Below are 27,754 nucleotides of genomic sequence, written 5' to 3'. Positions count from 1 at the left end.
GGAGAGCAATTTATCGACCGAACATGAAGTAGATTCTCAAATCTGAAAATCAACGACCATTTCAACACAACTTTACCAAAGAAGCCAACATATGTTCTAAGCGACGTTGAAGAGAACGCATCTTTTAAAACACTGAAATGCATTCATATTCACTAAATTTGCAGTTTATTATAAAAAACGAAACAAACTACCATAACAGTTTCACGTAGGAAATGTAAATGGAATAGCGGTGTCCTTGGTTACCAGGATGTGTTCAATTTCGATATAGGCATGTGTGTTAACATATAAACCACTGCTCAATGAAAAATGTAACTGTGTATATTTGCCATAAAACAATAAAAGCTCAATTGTGCCAGCTAAAGAACGTAAAATCTGTAGTCAATTAAACGACACAATCCAAAGCTAAAATAAGTTAATACAGAAAATTTAAGGGTCCTATTTGCAAGTTTAAGAATACGGAACCATGCAGATGGCCGACATTACCTCCCTCTAGTTATACTATAACCACATCATGTGGTCTACTTAAGCTTGAGAAAATCTTTACATTATTGAATAAGAGACCACAAGCCTGGCCATCCATTACCTCTCTCTAGTATACCCACATTTTGTGGTCAACCATAGCTTTCCTTTGTTTAACGCGACAAAATTTCTATCCAAATATTCAACATTTGACTTGTCATTGATACGTCTGAAACTAAGCCTTTTTTAAAATATGTGTTGGATATTGAAACCCTCTTCACACAGCTGAACTCAAAAGCAGATTCAGATGCCTGCCTAGCACGGTTTATGTAACAGGAACACTTTGTGTATCTAACCGAGATGTTCCAAAGTTTTGGGAGTGTTCACGAATGTTGCACTTTTGTTAATACCTTCCGTCAACAAAATGCGCACTGCTTCTACACCAGTTTGAAATGTAAAATCTAGCTGCAAAGATAACAAATTCAGCCAGAATCCAGAATATAAATCAATACTGTAATACTACTGTATCCATATGTGTGCTTCTGCAAACATGCAACATTACCTCTTCACGTTCTTTTTTATTGAATGGGCGAAGAACAAAGTTCGCGGGATCCATTTTCCCAGGAGGACGCCCTATGCCTACAAATAAAAGCTCTATGTTATAATATGTAAATAGTATTATGGTAGATCAGATTTCTAGAGTGGCAACTTACCTATTCTCAAACGAGGAAATTCACGGCTTCCTTTAAGGTGACTAATTATACTCTTCATCCTGAAAGACAATGAAAAGATCAATGCACAATCATCATCAACTTAAACGTAGATCTTATTTAGCAGACAAACACACTGGTCCCAGACTCACAGCAGATTATTTTCTTTTCTAATTAAAATGTTACAACATGGACATCCCCCAACAGCTCATTTTCAAGTAAGATGACAAATGTTGTTTCGGAAAAGTATATACTGCTCGGCAGAGAAAAAAGATATATAGATACCATTCAAAGAGAAACTGCAGTCAGATAACATTGAAGTTTTAACATATAAATGAAATACAGGTCAAGAAATAATGACATCTTTATAACAGGAGGAACTAATAAAAAAATAATATGCTTTAAGAAATAAATCATAGTAGTATATGAATATACCCATTGTGTCCTCCATGTCCACCTTTTGGCAATAACCGCAGCTTTGAAAACGGGAGATCTAAGTCGTCATAAATCTGCCAAAAAGAAATCATCAGTATATAGTTTGGCGGCGCTGATTCTGAAATCCAGACTCCAAAAGGTGTAGTAAATACTTACTACAAGTACTTGCTGTGCTGGAATTTTGTAATATGACACAAGCCCTCCAACCTTGAAACCGGATAAAATGTTCACTGGTTACCAAATGTCCATAAAAGCACAACTGGTATCACACTATATTATGTCCAAAGAGTTACTTACAGACTCACCGCTAACATTCATAAAAGTCTGAGGTTTAGCTAGCATAACTGGAACATTTCCAATTAAACCTGGAAATCAAATGACAAACCACTTCCTGTCACGACTTCTGTAAGTTTTATTTTTCATAAAGCATAATTTTCAGTCATCAACTACTAGCTTTCTAACCGCTACAAGAAGAAAGCAATCTGCATATGTATAAATAGATATATTACTTCAAGACAACTTATGTAAAATTGATTGGCAGAAAAGGAATACAAGCAGCAGTCAACTATAGTAATACTTTAAGGTAATCCCTCCCAGTCTTTCCTAATTCGCAATCTCTAACCAGTTAATATACCCAATAACCGATACATAGACTAGGTAATGTCATAATTCATAAATTATTATTGACAGAACATAATTTAGAAGCTAATGCAACAGAAAAATTACAAAAGAAAGAGAAAATCACCCAAATATATATCCTCCTAAGACGAATAATTATGCTACCATCTTCAGCCCCATCTCACATCGGAGTATGTAGTATGTACAGAAGCATGACCATGATACAAAGATATCCAAGGGCACTTGTAAGCGAAGAAATAGGCAAGAATTAACATCCTAACTATATCAGGAAAAAAGGTATGTTCTTGCGTTTGAAAAGGCTTCTGTCCAGAATCTACTCCAAAGTCCAAAACATCATATCACTTGGTCAGACCAACCCAACCAACGATTCCCTAAAGCGGCTGAGCTAAATGATAAGTGCCTTTTTCTAAACTAAAGGCTCTCAGGTGGAGCTAACATGGCTGGCTACATTAAAGTTTAGCCAAATCAAGATAACAGTTGAGACAGGACGTGACCGTCAGAGGTCGCAGCGGAACTCCCATTGGAAAGCCCGTGTCTGCAACTGCAAGCTAACATAGTAAGAGAATACCGGAGGTTAATAGTCTCTACGTGACTCTCTTCCCAACCAGACCACCACTTGGAACAGGATCACGTCAGCCCAGACTGTTATCGACTGCTTTGCCTATCTATTCTATTATGGCCGACTTGGACACATCAGACTGGTCCCCTTCACTCAAGTTGCTTGTACGGAAAAGGGCATTTTTCCACTATAGTAATGAGTGAAATAAGCTTGAATCAGCAGGTATGTGTAAAACGAAGCATCAGTGCCGATGATGAATGGGAACCAAAGCTTGCTCCTTATATTAAAAACTTTAAAAATATATCTAGAACATAGCTCGATTATGGAAAGGCGGCTGGCTGCTTAAATCTAATTCCAACAACATAATTTCTGAACAAGAACAACATAACATTTACCAAGAGCAATTCACAAGTAATCATCGAAATAACTAATATACACCAGAGCCAAAATTACAACATCAAGTTTACTATATCGAAAAACAATACAGCACCTTTTCCAAACAAGGACTTATACGAAGCGCTATTCATCGAAATCCCTTCCGACTCAGCAATTGCATCCACCATCTCGAAACCAACCTGCAATCAAAACAACAATCCAAACACACACTCACAATTCTAAACTAATTGATCACCTCTAAAGCTCAAAACTTTAAGCCAATTAATATCCTTTTCTAATATATCGATATTGAAAATATTAAAATTACACAATGTCTCTAAAAAAATATTACTGTACTAAATTATAGAGCAAAGAGACTAACATTATGACGAGTGCCGTTGTATTTCTTGCCGGGATTCCCGAGTCCGACGATGAGCCACGGCTTCGTCTTACTCGCCGGAGAATCCGCCGGAGCTCCGGCGGCCGTGGCTTTGGTTGAGAAGCGCTTTTTGGCCATGAGTCTTGTGGAGAACCGCCGGTGAGTCGCCGGGAAACGGAGAATCGCCGCCGCGAGGGCCGATGAACTGTGACCAGGGATTGTAATCACCATTTTTATTTGTGTGATTAATCTGGGGATACTATTGTTTTTGATGTTGTCGTCATGTTATGACTTGAGAGATACGGCGTCGTTTTGATGCGAAATTGCAAAACAAAAAAGAGCGCCGCTGCCGGGGATCGAACCCGGGTCACCCGCGTGACAGGCGGGAATACTTACCACTATACTACAACGACTTTGTTGTTATGGTTTGAAATATTTAAGTATAAAATCCGCAAGTGAGATGGTTGAAACATGATAATGTGAACGGAGGTCTTTGCAAGGAATCAACAGGACTTTTTTGTAGTCAAAACAATTGGTCAGCTTATTTCCCCTAGTGCTTGGAATTCGAGTTTGAGCATCTTATAAATAAATTTATTTTCATTCATTTTGTTCCTCGATATTTGAACGAGCAAGCTGATGACTTAGCCAAGAAGGAATTAAGTATACTGGTTGTACCGGGGGTCTTGCGAAGGTCCTGCATGAGTTCTGCTTCAACAATGAGAGACTGTTTTCTCAGGTAGCCATCAATTTGCTGGATGGTGATAAACTCAGCTGTTTCTCTGGAGTATCCCTCGCCTCAATGGTGGGCAATGGTGTTTATGCAAAAGATGTGTTGCATAATGTCTTAATGGAATCATTTGCAAATCTCCTCCCCAATCTTGGCTTTTTCATGTCTTCAGCGTCTGGCAACAGAGCTCCTGATGGATTGATGGATGTTGGCCGAGTCCTGCTTATGGGGTTTGGTAAGGTTGACAAGGTCGGGGGAGTGCCTATGCTTGGTCCATCTGTAGTTTATCGTTTTAGTTGTTATTTTCCTTTAGGTCTCAGATTCTCTTTCAAGGTTGTATGTAATGTAGCTTCTTTTGTTAGTAGCTTGTTCTACTAGTTTCAGTCTACTTTTGTTCAGTCCTTCATGGGATCATCGTAAGAATTTCTGAGATTTAATGAATATCAGTTCGTTGCTTTTCAAAAAAAAAAAGTTTATGTAATTGTTAATGATTTAAGACATGTAGGAAAATGTTTTCAGAGTGGACCTTCAGAACAGGGTTTTAGCCGTCACTTACCACTCTTCAACATTTATTTTTTTTATTGATAAATCATCTTCACTCTTTCACTTCTCTCTAATTTATTAGTTGACTTATATGATTGATCTAAGACCGTTTTGAGTTTGGTGATTGACCAACTTGATATATGTAGCTCACTTTGGTGACTCAATTGATTATTAACACAATTAATAAAATCAAGATCTCATCCTTTTGGGTGAATTCTCATTGAGTAGTTTGTCATCAAGGTTGTTAGTCGTGGCCATATTTTTGGGATGTTTATGTTTGTTTCCATATTTTTGTGTGTTTTGTTATGGGTTTTGATAACGTTTTTAAGGACTTACATGGTATTTTGGATGATTTGTAAGACTTATTTAGAATATTAGCACGGTGGTGAATATCGGAAGAGTTCATCTGTGACGCCCCCAGATCTGTATCCCGCAGATCTGGTCCGTCACTAAACATCTGCCTCAAAACAACACTTACATTACATTTTAATATTATACAAACCAACTCTTGCCCCATAAGTCCAGGGTCGATAGTCCACAACACTACTACCAAGTCTAACTTTATTACATAATAGCAAGTCTGATTACAGACTACTATAATAACTATAGTTGGTACCACCAAACAACATTGCCTAGCAGTTTCAGCTCATATGATGTGCCTTTTCCTTTTTCTTGCCAAAACCCGTTTCCGGGCGATTCTCTTGAGTCGTGTCATACTCACTCTTTACTGCTCAAAAGGAATAAAGTAGATGTAAGAATGAGCAACTAATTGCTCAGCAAGTCTACATAGCACAAAACAACAATTAACAGGATATGCGAATAAAGCATATAAGTCAATTCAAGTCAAAGTAACAAAACAGTTAGCATCAAATGACAACACAATTTCAAGTAAAGAAAATGCTGGTCTTCCACCTTTCGGTAACACTACATGGCTCGATCAACATCATTTCATGAATACCGTTATCCCGTGTAGTCCTAGTGGTCTGATCGTAACCACTGAAGACACACCAACACTCTCTTTGCTAGCATCAGGGTTTAAAACTGAACCCCATTATCCGCCTTACCAGATAGTAAATTTCAACTCTAACACGAATTTAATAAATTTGTGTTGACCAGCTTGAACAGATTCCTCCGAATACAAGAAAATTTTCCCAAACAAAAACTTCTCAATCATCACTATTCATCTCTTTCAAAGAAGTGCGAACAATGCACCTTTTCGTCATAACAAAGATTACCCGAAGTTAGAAGTAAAAAGATAATTAAAAGGACTAGATTCCAAAGGATAAGATGATCTCCAAAAGGAGTAAATTGAGATCATCGCTGCAATGTATTCACATCAAGTTTCGAAGATTCAAAATATTATCGTTATAGGATTAGCTCATTCCCGAACAATGGGAGGGCTCGAATTATAGAAAGTAATATGTGAACAATATTTTTAAAGCCTTCAAAATGAAACAGAGATATTTTCTCGATTCACAATGATACGAGATGTAATATTTTAACAATCAACACTATTCACAAAATTATGAAATAGGCACGAAAAACTTCACGTCAATACATGGATAGTGAATATAATTCTGAACTTAATTCGTATAGGATAGTGGGTAAAGAGCTGTTAGAAACTGATATTCACACTGTTACCTCTCAAACAGTTAAAGTTAACGGCAGAATTTGGATGAAATAGTGACTAGGGGTTACAACTTGCACGGGAATGTTAAGTTTAAGGTGCATATTGCCACGTTTTAAAGTTCAGGTACTAAACTGCGTTTGGAGCAAACGTAGGGGTTACAAAGTGTGATTAACTCTTTGTATAATGGAGCTTCGCCATTCCAGATAATAATTATTCTATATCACCCAAAATAATAAATTCAATATTCTCATAAAATAATGGGCTTGAATGATTTATTATAAAATCTATACAGCTCCTCATAATTTCAAGAGTCTTGATCGATCATCTAACTCTCTTTATTGCTTGCACTTCCATAAACACATGTATTAAATTTGGATTAATATAACTACATTAAAGTTATATAATCCCCCATTTCTCTTTTATTATTCTCTTTCTTTGATTATTAACTAATAACCCCAATTAAACTTTTAAACGCAAAATTCTATCATTTATTGTCAATGTCCCTATTAATATATGAATGATTATTTCATTTGATATCTCCCTTCTTTCTATTAGTATAAATCCAAATAAATATTCGTCCATTAAATACCAAATCCGGATTTCTCTAATTTTGTTCACTTATTTATTTATTCATGATATTCACCAATTAAATTGTCTCTAAATTTTCAAATTTTACCCATTTCCAATCAAATCTTAATTTATTATATAATTTCTAACATATCAATTATCTATATTTATTAATCAAATAAATATTTTCTAATTCGTCTTGTTCAAATTTCTACAAACTTCCACCTCTCTAAATGATTCATTAATCAATTATTAATCACCATTCTCAATTAATTACTCGACTTAACTTGTGATTTTTCCTTTTTATCCCCAAATTACTATTTTGCAATTACTATCAATTTCTATTTTAATACTCATCCCAAATTAATATTACACCCATCCAATCATCTTATTCCCATTTTATCTCGTTAATTGTCTCTTTATTCTATTTTAAATCTATTATTACTGGCTTTTCTTGCACGCGCTCCGCGCACGGGTGTCTTAATATTGTAGTTGCTTTTTTCGTGGTGTTGTGAAATAGTTTTTATGATTAAGAACAGATAATCAAACCATCAAATAATCTCAAATTAAAAATAAAATAAAATAAAATGTCATTTAAAATCAACATAGTCTGGATGAAAAGCTCCTAGTTTGTAAAGGATTTGAGCATAAGCTCAAATACTTTATTACATTATTGTTTCATAATAATCTAAATATTGTAGTACGATTATTCAGCTATCTTGGAGATGTTATAATCAGAGATTTAGCAGTGATACATATTTATCACGATTAAGCCTAGAACGACATAAAAAATTTATTCTCGTATTGTTTTGAAATCAAATATCAGTGTTGTAAAAAGCGGGAATCGGACTTAATCGGTGAAGTCACGGAACAAGGATTAATCGGTGATTAATTGAATTGATCGGGGATTAATCGGATTAATTAGTGATTAATCGGAGATTTAATCAGTTCGGCGAGTTACGGAACATGGATTAATCGGTGACTAATCGTGATTAATCACCGACTTTTAGAACAGAGTCAAATATACAATTATATGATTCCGTGTGAATAATGAGTAAATTAAATAAATATCTATGTCTCATGCTATATACCGCACTCAAACTTGGACTAATATAGACTTTCGATGCCGGTGTGTTGATGAAGCTGATATCTCTTATAGTTTCATAAATTGTCACCAAATAGATTTGAAAATTAAATGTATTTAGATGTGTATATGATTGAGCTGAGTGAAGATTTTGATCTAACCTTCACACATTTAAACTTTCATATATACTTGCTATAACCAAGATCACTGGTGTTTCTAAATTGTCTTGATATATGAATCGCAGATATAACTTGATATCTAAAGGTTGATGCAGTAATTTATCAATATATTTCACAGGAATATAATCTGCAAATATTGTGATACACTAAAATGGAAGATTACACATGGATTAGCAAACTTCGTTCAAAGAAACCAGATGAATATACTTCGTCCATGATATGAAAACATCGTGCTTACCACCCATCGTTTCTTCATGCATCATATTTGTATTAGTCTTGCAATTCTCATTTTGAGCAAGTCAAGTTAGACCGTAAACTCTGACTCCGGAGGTACTTGAAGAAACAATTCACAATCAGGTTGTTTAGTATTCTTCTGTGGTCTTCCTTTCTTTAATGAGAGTACAAACAAATTTTTCCATCCTTCATATCGATTATCAGCCAAGAAATTTAGGCATGTTGTTCCATGTATTGGTCAGAATACATGGTTCATCAAATTTTACATAATATCTTACATGTCCAGTTTAATGAACGATTATAGTCAACCCCATTGGAGATACTCTTAGCAAAAAAGATAGCAGATTTGGTTGACTATATTTGTCGATCGAGAAAATTTTTTAGATATAATTTTATATAAGCACAAATATAATTAATTTCATTGAAGTAATCATTAGTCCCTTTAATAAAAATATTTATATAATCAACTTAACCATGAAAATTAGTCAATTGAAGATGCTCTAAATGTTAGGAATATTCTTCTATTATTATAAAGCCTGGTTTATTCAGTTATGACCGTAAAATTTGCTAATCTAAATCGCCTCAGAATCATATAATTCATTTGGGTTACGAGATGATTTGAAGTTTCGAAAAGAAATTATAGTTGTGCAGAGTAATTTCAATTTGGCTAAAAATCCGAACCAAAACAAATTACGACGATCCGATTAATAAATAATTTAAACTTTGAGTTATTCCAATATGACTTGCCTATTATTGAAAGATAAAATTCAACTCCGAATTTGCTAATTGGGAATAAGATCTTATGATTCGACCTGCATTATGCAGCCAGCCCCTTTTTCTTATCTAGCATACATGCAAGCACGTTTTCTTTATTAATTCGGAGTTACATGTTTAAGTTTTGATACAGTGACGCTCCTCGTGAATAGGGATGGGGTCCTTTCGCGTCGGGGATTGCTATACCCGTCTCCGATCTCCGAATCCAAACTCAATCTCCATCCCCGGCCCGATCTTCATCGGGGATTATTTTTCGATACTCATCCCCGGCTCGATCGGGGTTCGGGGATACCCGCGGTGATTCAGGAATTTTTAGTTTAAGCTAAAATTTCTATTTAAATACTTAAATTCATAATTATGATTAGTTTCTAATATGTCTAATTAATACCTAATCATTTTAATAAATAGATCTTCAATGATTTAATTATGACCTTTTTAGTTTTAAGACTTATATTAATAGAAATAAATATTAAAATTTATTTCAATAAATTTAATTATATTAAAGAAGTATATAAACATGTTAATAAATGATTACAAACATGTGAAAATCCATGACTGAAGTTGACCTAAAGAGGTATATAAACATGTTAATAAATGATTATAATATATATGCATATAATATATAATATATAATATATAATATATAATATATAATATAATAATCAGGTCGACGATCGGGGAAAATCGGGTCGGGGTTCGGGGATCGGGCCCGGGGAATGTGAAAAACCGTACCGACCCGATCCCCGATTTTTTTTCAAAGTCATCCCCGTTCCCCGACCCGTACCCGAAAAAATCCCCGAATATTAGATCAAATTTTGATTTATATTATTTTATATGAATCCATATCCGTTAAGAGGGCTCCGAATCGGACCTCCGTCCATTATATATATACTCCCTCCGTCCCGGTAGATTGTATACATTTGGTTTGGACACGGAGACCAAGAAAAAGTGTAAAATGTGAGCAAAGTGAGATGAAAATTGAGTAAAGTGGTGGGACCCATTTATATTTAATGATAGATTTGAGATAGTGGAGGAAAATAGTGGGTGTAATAGTGTTTATATTATTATACAATGGAGATAGTGGAAGAAAGAATTGAGTGTTAATGATTATTTATTTACGTCCCAAGAAGTAAACTGTATAGAATTGATTGGGACGGAGGAAGTATATAACTGTGACATGTGAACTGCTGACTTTCTACAATATTGCGGGCCCCAAAACATCGGATTATTGCGTCCCAATAAACCGAGTTCTAGAAACTTAGATAAAAGTAGTGTTTGATTATGGAAGACTATTTGGCATGATCTCAATAATGAATGGGAAAAACACTTGATTATCGGTAGATTAAGTAGCTAAAAGAATTTCATAATACTTTATCTGACGTGCAATACGAACAAAATCAAAATCAAATATAATATTTTAAAACTCATGAATTATATATATTTTCTTAAAAAAATAGACTAGAAGTGAAAAATAAATTAAAATTTTTAAATAATTAAACTGTTCTGGAAAGAAAAAGAAGTCTTAGAACAAAAATTAACCTTCTCAGTTTTTTTACAAATACTTTTAATTTTTTACACAAATGAGTAAAAAAAAAAAAATAGAAGCCGATTTCTTATAAAAAAAACAAGTAGGCTTTGCCACAGGCACCAGGCACCGAGTCTTCCTAACAAGAAAAAAGTTGTAGCGCCCAACTATCTGAGGCCACAGGATGTCACTTGTGTTATAAATAAGCAAGCTTTTAGACCCATGATCATTAAACATCTCTCAATTTGTTTAATCCTCTGCAAGCCAAGCTCAAATGTCTCCATACAATTTAGCCATTTTCTTGCTCTTTCTAGCACCCTTCCTCTGGCTCATCCATGCTCTCATCACACCCCTGCTGCCCTTCAAATCCAGCCGTCGTAAATTACCACCTGGACCCCGAGGCCTACCGATAATCGGAAGCTTAAACTTGCTAGGCAAGCTTCCTCACCGCTCCCTCAATGACTTGGCCAAGAAGTATGGTCCTATAATGTCCATGAAGCTAGGAAATGTCACAACAATTGTTGTTTCCTCTCCTCAAATCGCGGAAAAAATTCTCAAGACTCATGACCTTGTTTTCGCTAGCAGGCCTCAGAATGAGGCCGGCAAGCATGTTTCTTATGGAAACAAAGGGATTGCATTCGGGGAGTATGGACATTATTGGCGGAATATCAGAAAATTGTGCACGTTGGAGCTTTTTAGCGCGAAAAAGATTGATTCATTGGCCGAAATGAGGAGGGAGGAGCTGGTCGTGATGGTGAGTACTATTAAAAAGGCTGCTTTGGCGCGACAAGTGGTGGATGTCAGTGATTTAGTTGGAGATGGAATTGAGAAAATGACTTATAGGATGTTGTTCGGGAAGAAAGACGATGATCGGTTTGATCTTAAGGGTACTATGCAGGAAATCATGGATCAAGCAGGGGCTTTTAATATTGCAGACTATGTCCCCATGCTTGGACCCCTCGACATTCAGGTAAGTTATCAGTTCTCCTAAAATCTTAAGTTGTCAGGTTACGAGTTTATCAAACTCGTATCATATTTTCTTAACAGATACAGGGGATTTATGTTTTTTTTTCAAAGGCTTGCTCTGATTTTTCTTGCAATAACTATTATAGGGATTGACTAGAAAAATCAAGGATATGCGGAAATCTATGGACAAAATCTTGGATACCTTCATCAGTGAGCATGAGGAAGCTGCTAGCACCACTAGACCGGAGGGATATGAGCCAGATTTCGTTGATATATTGCTGTCGGTGTTGGATAAACGCGAAGAAAAAAGAGGCGATTTAATAAGCCTAATTGACCGGGATAGCATGAAAGCAATCTTGGTAGATATGATTGCAGCTGGTATTGATACTTCGCGTACTACAATCGAGTGGATCATGGCAGAACTGCTTAAGCATCCAAGGACAATGAAAAAGCTCCAACAAGAAATTAAGGATGTCGTTGGAGATGCTGAAATCGTCGAGGATAAAGATTTGAGTAGGTTACCGTACTTAGATATGGTAATTAAGGAAAGTTTTCGGTTACATCCTACTGTTCCATTGCTAATTCCGCGCCAGTCCATGGATGATATTGTGATTGATGGATACGACATACCTAAGAAGTCGAGAATTTTTATAAATTCTTGGGCTATAGGACGAGATCCTGCTGTATGGTCTGACAATGTTCTGGAATTTGTTCCCGAGAGGTTTGCTGACAAGAAAATAGACCTTAAAGGGCATGATTACGAGCTTCTGCCATTCGGCTCTGGCCGGAGAGTCTGTCCAGGGATGAATTTAGGCCTGGTAAAGGTTCGACAAATCGTGGCACAGCTGGTGCATAGCTTTGATTTCGAGTTGCCTAATGGCATGTCAGCCAGTGATCTTGATATGGATGAGAAATTTGGGCTGGCATTGCCTAGAGAAAATCATTTACTTCTGCTTCCTTCTCTTAGAGTATGAATTGAAACTTCTTCACTTGTTAGCTTAACTTCCATCAAGTTGTGTTATTTGTATTTATGCTTCTGTATACTTTCTGATAATGTTGCCTTGTGTTCCATTTAGCAGTCATGTAAGGTTCACCAGTTTGGTAAAAGCAGTTTTTAGCAGCATTTAGTTCAAAATCTTTTTTCAGAGAAAGTCCTGTTTCTATAAAAGGTTGCTTGTCAATTTTACCGGAAGCAATAATAGATTTCACTGTTAAACCTTATCCAAAATATTATTTTTTATATTATAATTCAAAATATGCAAATATCAAAAAAATTATCAAAAAGTTATCTAATTCGTGAAATCGACACTTTTTTAGGCAATTTTTTCTTGCAACACAGTGATCCTGATAACACTCACCTTTCTCCTATGTGCAATATTCAGCTAACTTATTTCTAAGGGTATGCACTGATATCATAGACATCAGTGGACTTTGAAATAAAGAAATAGTCCAAGTCTCCTCCAGCCTTGCAAAGAGTTCATTTTCTCTACTTGGTCAACTTTCATTGTTCACATTTTATGTAAAGGTATACATTATTGTCATGATCAATCAACCACTACAGCTACCGCTAATTAAAGTGTTCCACATGCTTCTATTTCTTATCCAATTCACTACTCCATGTTGAAATTTTACAACTTTATAATATAATAATTTATAACAATTTTAAATACGCCTCAAATATATTTCTTTATTATTTTTTTAAAGAAGAAGAAATAATTACATATCTACTTTAATTTTATATAATATGTTCGGATTTTACTAAAGCTGAACCAATCCGTTAAATGCCAAAGAATATTGTAAAATAGTGTGTAATAAGACAAAAGAAGTACGAGCAAAGCAAACAGGTATATGACAAAATAAATATGAATTTTAAGAATGATAAAATTGAAAGATGATTTTTCAATGATACACACTGTCACACTGATGGGGAAAGCACCATATTATAGTAATATGTATATATATTCTATTGCAGAGATTGAAATTGTCAACTTTACTAGAAAGTATTGACATTGTGGAAATTTAGATATATGAAACTTGAAAGGTAATTTAATCTGAGTGAAGTGGGAATAAATTAAACAAAGACTTCGTTCTATAGTAGTTTTCACTGACAACTACAATCATTATATTCTTGGTAGCCCTTCATTTAAGCTTAAATTTTACTCTCATTATTCAGTCATTTGCAATCATCTCTTTAATTGCTTTCGTAATACTATTCTTGCACAATTTTAAATAATTTTATCGTGTCGAATATTAGTTAAGAGTCACTAAAATTGATAATATAAATTTTTTTTCTGTATACACGCTTAGAATATTTTAACTTACTATAATTTATATACATGAGTACAAATATTATTATGTAATTAGCAACGTATTTCATGTGAAGTATGGTCATGTTCGGTACGTGTCAATGGATATTGCTATTCTCGTTACTACTAAATAATGTAGATCATAGCGAAATTATTATCATGTTAGGTTTGATTTCTTGTTACCGTACAGTGCAAACATATATTTTATCATTTGAGTGCTGCTTTAATCGTCAATATGAGTTAGAAATAAACGTCTTTATAATAGTGTAGACCGGTAAAGTATCACAATAATAATCCTCTACCAATGAAATATGATCTTAATATTCAACTGATTGTGACATATCATCCTAATACTCATTAATACTCATTAGAAGGTTAAGTATCTTGTGAGTATTTAGGGTCCCTTCTTACTAAATATTGATATTTTGCTCAAATATTTTTAAAAATTGGAGATTTGTGTGATATTGACCGAGGAATTTAATCAAGCATATAAATATATATGTTTCTCCACTTCGAGTGGAGTATGCTCCTCTGCCAATGAAGTATCACCTCAACTGGTTGTGACGTGATAATCTTTTTATAATCCAATATTTTATGCATATTTAGGACCCTCTTTACTGTATATTCGTATTTTGATTAAGTATTGTTGAGGGACGAACATGTTGGATATTTAGAACCCTTCTTAATGAATAGTCATATTTTCGTCAATTGTTTTTAAAATTGGGTATTTTGGTCAGGCATTTGCCCCAGTTAAATTTATAAATGCCTACCGTAGGATCTCATAATGAAAAGATATCATTTGTTAGGTGAAAATCGGTCCTTTTCTATTGACGGATTGGTCACCTTATTTAAATACTCTCTCCGTCCCAAATTAACTGTCTTGTTTGACTTTTTCATGGCCAATTTGACTCGACTTTGACTGAAAAATATATATATATATATATGTATTAAATAAGTGAATAAAATTATGAAAAATATATCATTGAAAAGATTATCAATTCTACTTTAAAATATATTTTTCAGTTTTCTAAAATTATTAAAGAATAATCTTTAATTTACAGTCAAAGTTGGGTCAAATTGACCACCAAAAAGTCAAACTGGACAGTTAATTTGGGACAGAGGGAGTACTTAATATAAATTTATAATCATATAATTCAGTATTTCACATCAAGTCTTTGAAAAAAAGAAACTCTTAATTCATCTAACCTCCAGTATTATGATATCATTAAATTAAACAATTTAAGAATTCTTCAAAATAATTATTATTAGAGTAAATCTTAACACATTTTGAAAAACTAACCGCCACCAATTTGCAAGAAGTTATATTGGTAATGTTCTACTAAATAAATGAAATTTTGATATGAAAAAAATAAAAGATGAAAAGAATGAAGGTAGAAATGATAGAAAAGTGCATAGTTAATTGATTCTAGTTAAATCTGCTAACACGTGTTAGTGATATGTCCGGAATCGGCATGAGTCTTGGCAGACCTACATTTAGATATGGATTACCAAGGTGAACTCATTCATCTCTCTATTAATGAATATTATTAATTTGCTCTTCAGTCCAACATGAGGAGTGGCCCAAGTCCCATGGGCTCATGGTTCTTCTAGGCCACCTTACTAGTAAGTCTCCACTACTTAAAAGATTTATCAAGACTTAAGGTTTGCTCCCTAAGGGTCATCATCCAAGGGTCCTCATCCTAGGGGTCGCTGCAAGTATCAACAGTGAGCCCTGGGGTCGCTACGTACCCTTCGCCTCGCTATCTGTTGGCCTCGTTTATCTTGGGGTCATCACGGTTCAAGACTACTAGCCTAGGCGGTCACCCCCTAGGGCTCATTCTCCTCGCTCTCATGCCTCTTCATCATTACTTCACGTTGGCCTCATCTAAGGGGTCAACCACTTTATTTACTAAGTCCCTTGTGCTTTCTCTAGGGCTACGCCCTCTATATATTTTGGGTTCCTTCACCCTACCAGAGAATGATTGGGCTCTATCACCCGATCAAAGGATGATCAAGACATGAAGGCTCGTGACCAATCTCGACTGGGGCTCATGAATATACATAACGAGGTTTCTACCTTTGCTATCTCGAGGTCTCTACCTCTACTTATTGGATCGATATCCATTCTCCGACCCGCTCCATGACAGCCCCTTGCCATTTGGGCCTGAGCCATGCAACAAGTACGGGCTCCTCCATCACGATGGCTTTCACTGTCCAACAGACAAGGTCCTGATGGACCTGACTAACACCTAGCCCATCTAGATAGTTTGGCCACAAGAACAACATGGTAGCTTGAACCTTTATAAATAGGTTACGTTGGTCTTTTGTGACTCATAACTTGATTTTTGCTCAGAATTCCTGAGAACATCTTCTCTCGTTTGCTCAATAATCAAACCACAAGATCAGCTATAATATTCATTATTCTCCATTCCATGTTCTTCGCGACATTCTTTCTACAGTCATGCAAGTGTTCACATTTGTTGTAAATCATTTTCTCCCATCGAGAGTTAGTAATGTTCGTGTTAGCAGTGTTTGATCATGTTTATGAAGATATTACTGTCATTCTTGTATTTTAGGGATGACAAATCACTAGACCAGTGAAGTTTACAAATGTGTACTAATTAGATGAGCAATTAATCGAGTGGATTTAAAAAATAATGTCCAATTAATGAAAGTCAAGCTAGACATGCAGGATACAAGAGAGTCTGAGAAAGCAAGCACATCCTTTTATAAGAACCTGAACCTCTGTAGAAATTGACACTATTTCTAAAAGTGGAACAATATTTCTCAACCCTAAATAAAACTGTCAAATACTGCTGCATATTTGAAAATAGTGGTAAACAGTACTAATTCTGCGTTTCTTGTTTCTTTTGAAAGTTTAAACTTTTATATCTATATGAGGAAAGTTATTTGGAGTCTCATAGTTTATTGGAGTCTTGGAGTCCCAATCCAGGCCCTCCATTTCAATTTGATCCAACGGCTGCTGATTATATTAGATTCATTTTATAAATATATAATTTAATTTTTACTTTACATAAAACAGAGACGTGTAAATAGGTTTGGCCGTGTCTTTACGTGAAACAACTTCAATGCAGTTACAACAAAATGAGTGTTTTCAGGAGTTCACTTAGCAAATTTGTCCTGCATTTTTTCTATCAATTTTTATTTTTTTTTCACCATTATGTCTTTGATCAGGAACATCGATAATATCCTTTTATCTGAAACACAATTGTTATTGTTCCTAACAAGTCTCAAATGTCTAATCAGAATGGAGCCAAGTAATTAATTCTGCATATTAATTTTTTGTTTCTATTAAATTGATTTTTTTTTGAAGATGTTCCTACAATGATCCAATGTGTGTAGTACATCTCTATAGGTGTTTGGCGAACATCTGTGTCAATCCTATCGAGTAACTCGAAACACTTTGATCATCATCTTGTGCCACCCTTGTCTTGCACCCATTCTGTGTGTTAGTGTTGGACATACTTTTATTAATGGATGTGGAATCCGCAAACATTTTGAAAAACTGATTATATCTCTGCTTCAAGTCAGCAAGCTTTGCATTTTTAGGATACAACGGCAAGCTATCAATGAAATTCGTCAAGCATCTACGGTACACGACATCCAACTCCTTCAGATTCATCTCAAAACTGATCATGTACGGCTGCAAAACAAATTACGTTACTAGAAAACACTTGATAATGCATGAACTTATATTAGCTATCACACAAAAGTCTAACTTGCCTCCTCATCAAAGTGTTTTTTTAAATTCACATCTGCACGTGCCTGCGTGGTCAAAGAAATTTCTTCTTCCACATCCTATAAAATAGGTGCAAACATTCATTCAGAAAATATAGAATTAAAAATAGTATTTAACAACATAAAACTGATGAAAATACAACTAAAGCATGCATATTCCCACAACTGTTTTAAAAAAAATACACCGTATCTGTTTTATCAAAATGTATCAAACGTCGCAATTACATAAATACTGTAACAGGTGCCATATTACACATAGGAGACGCAAACTAAAGCATCCCCTTCTTTTTCCAAAATTACAACACTACTCTCTGCACTGCTGCTTGTTGTTCATCAAACTTGCACACAAAAAAAAATTGAAGCAGCACTAATTATCTTAATTATTTACTTATTTATATTGGTCCAGGCACAACCGCACAAGGCTTGTGTTCTGCACTAGTCTGCCAACATTGGTTAGCAACAATGTAATGGCTTGTTAAGATTAGAAATAAAAAATGGATGTGTGCAAAGAGAGTGATGCACTAAACACTTGGTAGTGGTATAAATATAAGTAATGTGAATTGTGAACTAATGATTAACTTATTTTATCAGGTCCTTATATCATGAATTTTAAATATCCTAAATTTAATAGATTTGCTTCAGTAGTTGCTAACTTAGATTATTATAAGTGTGTGATATCATCAGAGGATAGATAAGTAGTTATTACAAGTACAATTTATTTCGCAAAAATCCTGTATAAACTAGTTCATCTCAAGATAACTTCAAAGCTTCGTGCTTAGTACTAATCTTAACCATGACAGAGCTATATATGCTATGCTAAACATCAAAGAAGCAAAATTAGTACAACGATAATTTCATTAGCATTGGACTTTAGCCACAATACTTTTTAATTGTCCAATGAAATATGCTATGCTAAACATCAAAAAAGCAAAATTAGTGCAGGACAAAAACCAACGCAATGGACACCATTCATTGATAAAATAAGCTACTGAGAGAAGCACTCTATGGAACAAATGTTTCACAGTTTGAGCAAATTTAATGTGCTAGCTAAACAACAATGGCGGCTCATAATCACCCCAGTACCTTAAAAAAACATAAGTGAGCAAAATTTCTTTCCAAACCTCGACCACTCACACAACAAGAAACTATAAAAAATTTACTTCGTTCACAAATCTTGCACCCAATTCTTCTCTTGTTATGTCATGCACTACAATAAAAATTCTACACTTAAAAACTCCCCACTGCATAACACTCAAGATCAGATACCCATATAGTAAATTTTTTGATTTAGGAACAAGCACAAAGTCATTGCAGAACAAAAACACGCAGTTTAAGTAGAGCATTTAGTCAGAAACAAAACACCCAATACCCAAATTAAAAAAAAAAACCAATGTTCTGCAGTTCTAATTGCAGTTTGTGGTTATGTTCTGCAGTTTGTGGTTACGTTCTGCAGTATGTTGGAATTGCATTTTTTTGAGTATTGAGTGTTTTGTTTGTGGCTAAATGCTCTACTTACATCAGGTGTTTTTGTTCTGCAATGACTTTGTGCAATTAGAACACGAAGAATCAAAGCAAACACCGCATACCATTTCAACAAAGCGTTCTGCATTGTCCTAATACAGCACTCATTCACCAATTAGCAATGGTTATTCTTAAAGATTCAAAATTAGTACATATTCTGGCAATGTCAAGTGCAGAACACAAACATATTTTCAATGTTTACAAAGACCAAAAAAATACTTCATTCCGCATCTTCGAAACAAAAAGAATATATGCTGGACAAGCCTTCACCCTTTAGCAAAGCTCATTTTTAATGACCCAAAATCAGTAAATGTCCTTGCAATTTCAAGCACAGAACAAACACAGAGTTCCATTGTTCAAAATGCACAAAAAAAAAATCCCACTCCGCCCCTACGAAACAAAGGAACATATGCAGGACAAGCATTCACCAATTAGCAAAGGGCATTTTTAAAAATCCAAAATCAGTTAATATCCTAGCAATATCAAGTGCAGAACAATTAAACACGGATTTCCATTGTCTACAAAACAAAAATTCATTCGATCATTACGAAACCAAAAGAACATATGCAGGACAACCCATCGACCATGGCCACCGGAAAACTCAAATTCCGTTAACCTATTGACCACTTATACGACATGCAATTCAATTGAAGCACATAGTAACAAATTAGTGGCCATACCTAAACTCATCTTCGCATACACCTGCAGCAGCGTCTTGACAGTACTCCCCAACCGGTCAATTGAGATTCAAAAGTTCCGCAACGCGGGTTGGGCCAAGCCAAAATCCGGCACTCGTATTCACATAAACTTGCAACGTCCTGCAAAATGCTCCCCAGTCGGTGAATTCAGTCTCTAAAGTTCCGCACCAAGGGTTCTTCAGCGAAAATCCGGCACTCTTTGTAACGGTCGTGGTTTTCTTTGTTTCGACGGAGGATGCAGGATATGCTTTTCAAGAAATGAATTGCAGTTTAAATTTGCTTAGAAAAGGTCAGCTGTATTTTTCTTTATTAAATCTCAGCCACAGGATCTGTTTACAATCTAACGGTAGTTCTTAGAGACTCCAATTTCTCAAGTTTAATAGCATCCCACAGAACTCAACTCATATATATTCTAATACTTCTGAAAGTCCAACCCGGATATCCAAGACAACAAGATAAACTCTTCACTTTGGCGTATCCAATATTGCTTATCAAATACATGTTAATTACTGGTAAACAGATCCTTGCATAACTCCCCATAAAATCTCGAAACCAAATCAATAAAAACAGGACACCGCAGGTTATCCCAGCAGTAAAGAAGCTGTTCCACGTCCATCAAATCCTTCGTTCTCCCTTCTTCCACAATCATTTCCGCCAAGTAGTTCTCGAAGCTCCTGCATGCCTCTTCCACTTCTTGCGAACATTCCCATTTTCCTACAACAGTCCTGCCTGTTGTCCGAACACAGGAGTACTTGTCTTCATCTTCTGATCCTGCGGTAACATTACTAGTATAACCAGTACTAGTAGCGGTTCCAACACATAACTTGTCTTGGTTTTCAACAGCTGCAGATGAGAAACTCTTTATCTTCATCATGCGGTCCATTTGGACAATGTCGCTCGTTTTTGTTTTCCTTGTGAATCTCAGAAACCGCAGAACACTTCTGAAACTGACAGTCTTTCTCGTGTTTAATTCGCCAGAAACTCTGTCATTTTCCGGATTTTGGTGCTGCAGAAGTTGTTGTTTTCGTCGCTGAAATTTACCCAAGAGGCGCTTTCTGAATCGGAGCTTAAAAATACGCAGGACTAAATATTTGCATGGCCTCAGCACACGTAGCCTCTTGCTTAATTTCATCTCCAATCGTGCAAATTACGATAAAATTCGAATGATTCGGGAGAATGTAGCTTGTAAGATAAGTGAAGAGAGAGGGCTTAAAGTTTAAAGCTAGTTGTTGTAATGACAGTTGGTGAGAAACGAATGGTGAGTTTTATGCTGCTAATTAAGGCTTAGTAGTAGGCTTCACGTCTGTAGGTATAATATGAGCTAAGTGGTGTGCCAATACTTAGCTTTAGGTAGATTCATACAAGTCCAAGTGGAGAAGACCAATTCAGAATATTTACAAAGCTTATAATTTTTTTTTTGGCGAATTTAGACTTAAAATTTAACATATGAAAAACGAATAATCTTCTAATATTAATTATACATAATGTGAATACTAGGTTTGTTGTATTATTACTTTGTATGTTTTTTGAATACTTTAAGTTTTGGTTGATATATATGTGCTTTTAAATTTTAAATAATGATACTCCCTCCGTCCCCCTCAATTGTTTACATTGGAGGGGGACACGGAGACCAAGACAATGTATGAAAAATGAGTAAAGTTAGATGAAAAGTGGGTAAAGTGGTGGGACCTACCAATATTTAATAGTAGATTTGAGATAGTGGAGGAAAGTAGTGGGTGTAATAGTAGTTTTTATTGTTAAATATGATATAGTAGGGGAAGATAGTGGGTGTAATGATGAGAAAAACTTACTATTTATAGTAACGTAAAGAAATGAGAGGGACATCCCAAAATAGTAACTGTAAAGAAATGAGAGGGACAGAGGGAGTATTAAATAGAGAAAATATTACTTTATTAGGGAGTATATTCGGCCTGAGTTTATTTAGCAAGAGTTAGGTGTATTCAATTTAGAATAATAATAGAGAAAATTGTGAAGTGATGATTGAATTTTAACCATTTTGTATATTTGTGGCTGAATTTTATATATTTATGACTGAAATTTCAAATTTGCAATATGATTAAATATTGCTTTAAGTATTCGGAAAGGTGGTTATGAGCCATTTTTGAAGGAAAAAAAGATAGTTTTTTCTCAAGAAAGTGGCTCTTAGCCGTCTTTATCAAGCATCATGATTTTTATTATCTTCTCTGGAAATATAAAATCAGTTTTTGAAAGATAAGAGCACTTTAATTTTTAAGGAAGGTATAATTTTAAGATAAATTATAAACGATATTTGTTTGGCGAATCTAATAAGTACTCAAGAATTCTCTTTTTTTTAAGCAAGAATTCTCATTTTTTAAAACTGTGATAGCCTTTGAATCTAGTTATTCTCTCCACGTATGCATAAGTATTCTTTTTTATATAATAATTTAAAGATTTCATAAATGATTGAATTATTATTTTTATATTAATGAAAAATCTATTTTTTTTCATTAACAGTTCTTGAAAGATATAAACACTATAATTTTATATATGAAATGTATAATTTTAAGATAAATTCTAAAAGATATCTTTTTGGCTAATCTATTAAGTCAAGATTTTTCATTTTTTATAACTGTGATAGCTAGCATCATTCGGGGTGAACGCCTTTTATAACGGATTTTCACTAAACTCTGACCGAAATAACCATAAGACGAAAGAATATTTTATATAACTACGGGAACACGCATCACACACATGCGTGTGTATAAGTAGAGTGTTTTTTTTTAAGATAAATATTGTTCACGCCATGCGTAGTTTTAGAAGGCGCATCATGTAAATGTGTCTCAATTACACACACGTATGTCTGTAATGCGACATCGCACATACTAGCAGTGAGTAAATAGATTTATTTTATCTCATCTGTTTCAGGTTGATTTTTTTGTTTGTTAAAATTAATACTAATATATATGTCTCGGAATGCTTGTTATCAGTTTTATGGTATGTGTGTAGCATGAGTGTAGGCTGTGTATAAGGTTATGATGAATACACGCATTTGGACTATGCGTGCATGAATGGGTAAATAAGACACTAATTCTATGCGTAGATAATTTGGATACTTCATTCATCATTATATGAGATTTTGGGTATTTTCTCATTCTGTGGACGTAACATTACTCGATGGGAATAGTGGTTATATGTATATGATTTGTGAATGCTATATGTGAAAAGTAAACTCAATGTACGTATCTATTTGATCATAGGCTCACAGCTACCTATGTAAATTTAGTGAAGTATTATTTGGACGTTAAATATATATTTTATATCAGATTTATAAACTTAAAAAAAATTATATATATAATTTTTTAAATAAAAAGTTAAAAATATATATGTTTCAATTTATTGATATAGACATATAAATTTATTTATTTTGATCCATTTTATTTAAATAATTTATTTTCTTTCAATGCAAATTGATGAAATATATTTTAATTTTTTATCCATCAATTTGACAAATAAAGTAGTAAAATAACATAAACTATACTATAAATATAGAGTCCAGTCCCACCAAGTTTGAAGTGGACCAAGTTTGTTTGTAATTTGACGGTTGGAGATGGCCCGTATTTATTAATTTGATAGGGCCTTATTTTGTACAAATAGATATAGTCCATTTCAATTTAAAGGTTCACATAAAAAAAAAAAAATTGTTTAGCCCATACTCCCTCCGTCCCCCTCAATTGTTTACATTGGAGGGGGACACGGAGACCAAGACAATGTATGAAAAATGAGTAAAGTTAGATGAAAAGTGGGTAAAGTGGTGAGACCTATCAATATTTAATAATAGATTTGAGATAGTGGAGGAAAGTAGTGGGTGTAATAGTAGTTTTTATTGTTAAATATGAGATAGTGGGGGAAGATAGTGGGTGTAATGATGAGAAAAACTTACTATTTATGGTAATGTAAAGAAATGAGAGGGACATCCCAAAATAGTAACTGTAAACAAATGAGAGGGACAGAGGGAGTATATGTCATACACCACGTAGGTCATACATCACCAAGAGTTGAGCGGAGAAGATGTACAAATTTTTTATCATCTCTTTTAATCGAAAGAGAATTCTAAAATATAATCATATCAAAACAAATTTTTATGAATTCTTTATCTTTTAAAATATAAAAAATAATCTTTCAAACCCAAGACTTTTAAGAATGATTTCAAATTGTAATTAAATATTGATCAATTTTGAAAAATAGTTCAAATTTTTGATTTGATAATTGTACAAAATTATAATCTATTGTCTCTCTTGTCACATTTCAAATTTTTAAGAAAAACTGAAAATCATATTAATAGATGTCTAAAGATAATTCAGATATTGATTGAATATCTAAATTATTTATTTATTTTTTCAAATTTAAATTCAATATATACATATTTTCTAAATTCCCATAATTAAATATAATTTAAAATATTAAATATATTTCATATTTCTTAAAATGTTGAATGCTTTCCAATTGTTAATACTGGTTTAGGTAATTTAAATTTAAAATAATTTAAAATTTTGATAAAAATATTTAAACTCTGGAAATATCTTTTAAATTCTAAATTATTTATATATATATTTATATATATATTTAAAATTCATTACATATTTTCAGAAAAAAATTTAGAATTACATATTTCGAGCATGTGATCTAATATCTCCAAGATTATATATAAAATCTGAATGGAATATATGAAATCTGAATTGAATATATGAAATCTTGAAGATATCTCATTAATTGTGAATTTCTAAAAATTGTCCAGGTTCATCTCCCTGGCTACCTATATAAACAAGCATGCATAGTTTCACAAAACATCAACAGAAAGCTTTGAGCTACCTGAAGAAAACAACAAATCTTCATCTTCTCAATCTTGCAATGCCTCGTTTGACAGAAGAAGAGCTTATAAATGAGGTGAGGCACCTCCATTCTCTCCGTCGTCAAGGCCCTCCTCTTCCAAACACTAATCCCCCAATTATTATAAACCCTCGTTTCACCCCCAACCGCCCAATTTTCAATCCTAATTCTCATTCAATATATCCAGTCCATCATGTTAAAAACCCTAACAATTTTAATAATAGACGGGGTTTTGACCCCATACCCGGTTCATTTTACCCGGACTATGAGCCATCAGTGCCGATCTTGAACCATGATCATAGGCCTAATGCCCATACTGGTTATGATTCAAATGGTTCTGGTTATTCGGGTGTGTCCAATATTGTGCAACCTATGGAGAGGGTAAGACATGGAAATTTGAATAATAAGCTTACTAGGCTTTCACTTGGTGTTCAGGGGACGAATATGAAAAAGAAGGGTAAGAAGGGCGGTGGTGGTGGCTATGAGGAAGTTAAAAAGTGGCGTGAGATTTCTGGAAATGAGTTGAATTTGAAGCACGCTGAGAAGAGGGTACTCACGAAAGAGGAGAATGCGTGGTTAGTTGCTCGTAAAGCGCAGCAAAAGGCGTTGGAAGCTACCAGGGAGATGTTTAAGGAGATGATGGATAGTGATGGTGAGATTGAAGATTATTCATCGTCAGATGATGATGATGATGGTGGTGATGGTGGAATGGATGATGACATGGATGACAAGAATGAGTGCAAAGATTACGAATTCTTCTTGAGAGTTTTTGCTGAGGATAGTGAACTTAGGTCTTATTACGAGAAGAATTGTGAGAGGGGTGAATTCAGTTGTTTGGTGTGTGCTGGGCTCGGCCAGAAGGTGGGTAAGAAGTACAAGGATTGTGTGGCTCTTGTACAACATTCGACCACCATAGCCAAGACAAAGACGAGGAGGGCTCATAGAGCACTGGGGCAAGTCATCTGCAAGGTTCTTGGTTGGGATATTCGAAAGCTTCCATAAACTTATCTGCCGCAAACCTGAGACCTAGATCAGTTTAAATATGACAAGATTTTGTGGATGAGCCGCTGCAGAAAATAGCCGAGAAGATTGGCCGAGAAATGTTGGTTGATCATGGAAAAAATGAACATAAGGCCAGCAAGCAAAGACCCAAAATTGTTTGTTTATAATAGATTGGAAGCAGGTTAAGGCCCACATGATGCTGAGGATGTGGAAGAGAAGAGATTCATGATGGCATTGCAGAGGAAACGAAGATGCTAGACGAAGCTTGATATGCCCGATAATAGCTGATCATGCATAGTAGTTTAGTTACTATTTTTTACTGCTCACAGTTTACTGCTTTGTCAAAAACACAAGTCATACCATGCAACTACAGCTAAACATAGAAACATAAGCTTGGGTTTGGAGTTAGATATGTTCATGGATTTAGTCATTCATGTAAGTTCTGATCATCCAGCTTGGTTTTGTAATGAGTGCAGTTATAATTATTTTTGAAGTTTAATGAATTCACTATTTGAACATCTTTCCGAACACTCCCAAACTAACTCTTAAATCAAAAGATAGGAGGGTGAGAAAAAATAGAGCTTCAAGAGACTCTTAGTGGCTCTCAAAAACCTTAAGAGCCTCTTCTCCCTCCTCTAATTTAAGAGCTTGTATATTAATAAAATAATCATTTTCTTCCATTCTTACATTAGATTCCCACTTACGTGACAAATATTTGAATTCAAATATAAACAAAATATAAGTTAAGAGCAAATATAAAGAGTATTGTTGGAGTCGGCACTCTTAAATTTATATTAACTTAGTAGAAACTTAATATTTTAAATTATATATAATAGCCAACTAGAACACTTTTGGAGATGCTCTTAGCTGTAAAGGAGATTATTTAAGTCATACTAACAAATTTTAAAAAAAATTGACAAAAAAAGAAGAATACAATAAACTGCAAGGATATAAATGGTTTAATAATGTAGATCATGATTTTAAAATATTAATATATAACTTTTAATCTAAACTCGAATATAATATCACTGATATAAAAAAATGTTATGTGAATAAGGGATAAATTGGTAAATTTTTCAAAATTATCTTGATTACGGCGTCTACAAACAAGCATGCATAGTTCAGGACAAAAAAAAAGATTGAGTTTACTCACAAAAACAAATGGCTTGTTTGGAGACAAATAAGTCCATTTAAATCAAGGGCTTATTTTCCGAAAAAATAATATATAATTTGGCATTACGTTGAGAACACATAGAATGATGATGCACACGTCTTAATTCTGTTATTTATATTTGTTTGTCATTGCGAGAAACTTTTGATCTTTAATTTGCTTCTATCGTTGTTTTTTTTCCAATTTTAATTACGTAAATAGTAGATATTTTGATTGCAACAAGTATGATATATCTGAGTGTTAAATTTTGGGTTCTAGCTAGTGCAGAAATCTTACACATACGAAGAATGAAGAGATTTGTTGATGAATGCTAGACAAAGCTTTGAAATGCACTAGGATATCAAAACAAGAAGCTTGATATCCGCAGAAAGATGCCCAGTGTATCTGTATGAAACACAAGTGACTCTAACCTGGACAGTTAAAATTAATTGTGCACAACTCAGTTTGATAATATGTTGCATGAGTTATATACAGTAATTTTTATTCTTTAAATGTGATCTCAAAGCTAGCAGAGCGAGTTTTGTATTGGATTGAACATAATTAACGAATCATTTTTTGATTTTCTTCTAATTTTAAATAAAACTGACAAAGCTAATTAAAAAAGAATATAAGGGTCATTTAAATTGACGGTTAGGTTAGTAAA

The 27,754-nt window shown here is 34.2% G+C and overlaps 4 protein-coding genes and 1 non-coding gene across 5 annotated transcripts; 2 read left to right on the top strand and 3 right to left on the bottom strand.

Moving 5' to 3' along the window:
* Positions 1-300: 300 nt before the first annotated feature.
* Positions 301-3,824, bottom strand: LOC108225115 (peptidyl-tRNA hydrolase, chloroplastic). Its single transcript, XM_017399929.2, has 8 exons — positions 3,560-3,824; positions 3,293-3,377; positions 1,902-1,969; positions 1,761-1,811; positions 1,605-1,678; positions 1,173-1,231; positions 1,022-1,098; positions 301-924 (listed from the first exon to the last, which is right to left on the bottom strand). Exons 1-8 carry the CDS (start codon positions 3,785-3,787, stop codon positions 811-813), a joined length of 756 nt encoding a protein of 251 aa, XP_017255418.1. The 5' UTR covers positions 3,788-3,824; the 3' UTR covers positions 301-810.
* A 73-nt stretch (positions 3,825-3,897) lies between these two features.
* TRNAD-GUC (transfer RNA aspartic acid (anticodon GUC)) lies at positions 3,898-3,969 on the bottom strand. Its single transcript has one exon. It is a non-coding gene; the product is annotated as a tRNA-Asp (tRNA).
* A 7,034-nt stretch (positions 3,970-11,003) lies between these two features.
* Positions 11,004-12,908, top strand: LOC108224913 (cytochrome P450 CYP736A12). Its single transcript, XM_017399673.2, has 2 exons — positions 11,004-11,789; positions 11,932-12,908. The coding sequence occupies exons 1-2, from the start codon at positions 11,094-11,096 to the stop codon at positions 12,757-12,759; spliced, it is 1,524 nt and encodes a 507-aa protein (XP_017255162.1). The 5' UTR covers positions 11,004-11,093; the 3' UTR covers positions 12,760-12,908.
* Positions 12,909-20,571: 7,663 nt separating this feature from the next.
* On the bottom strand, positions 20,572-20,952 carry LOC108225631 (uncharacterized). Its single transcript, XM_064079540.1, has one exon. It carries the CDS (start codon positions 20,950-20,952, stop codon positions 20,572-20,574), a length of 381 nt encoding a protein of 126 aa, XP_063935610.1.
* A 3,926-nt stretch (positions 20,953-24,878) lies between these two features.
* LOC135147086 (uncharacterized) lies at positions 24,879-26,410 on the top strand. Its single transcript, XM_064079539.1, has one exon. The coding sequence runs from the start codon at positions 24,879-24,881 to the stop codon at positions 25,938-25,940; it is 1,062 nt and encodes a 353-aa protein (XP_063935609.1). The 3' UTR covers positions 25,941-26,410.
* Positions 26,411-27,754: the final 1,344 nt, after the last annotated feature.

Source organism: Daucus carota, chromosome 6, assembly GCF_001625215.2.
Source record: "Daucus carota subsp. sativus chromosome 6, DH1 v3.0, whole genome shotgun sequence".
NCBI lineage: Eukaryota > Viridiplantae > Streptophyta > Magnoliopsida > Apiales > Apiaceae > Daucus > Daucus carota.
The sequence above is the reverse complement of the archived record's forward strand: the minus strand, read 5'-3'. Positions and strand labels throughout refer to the sequence as shown.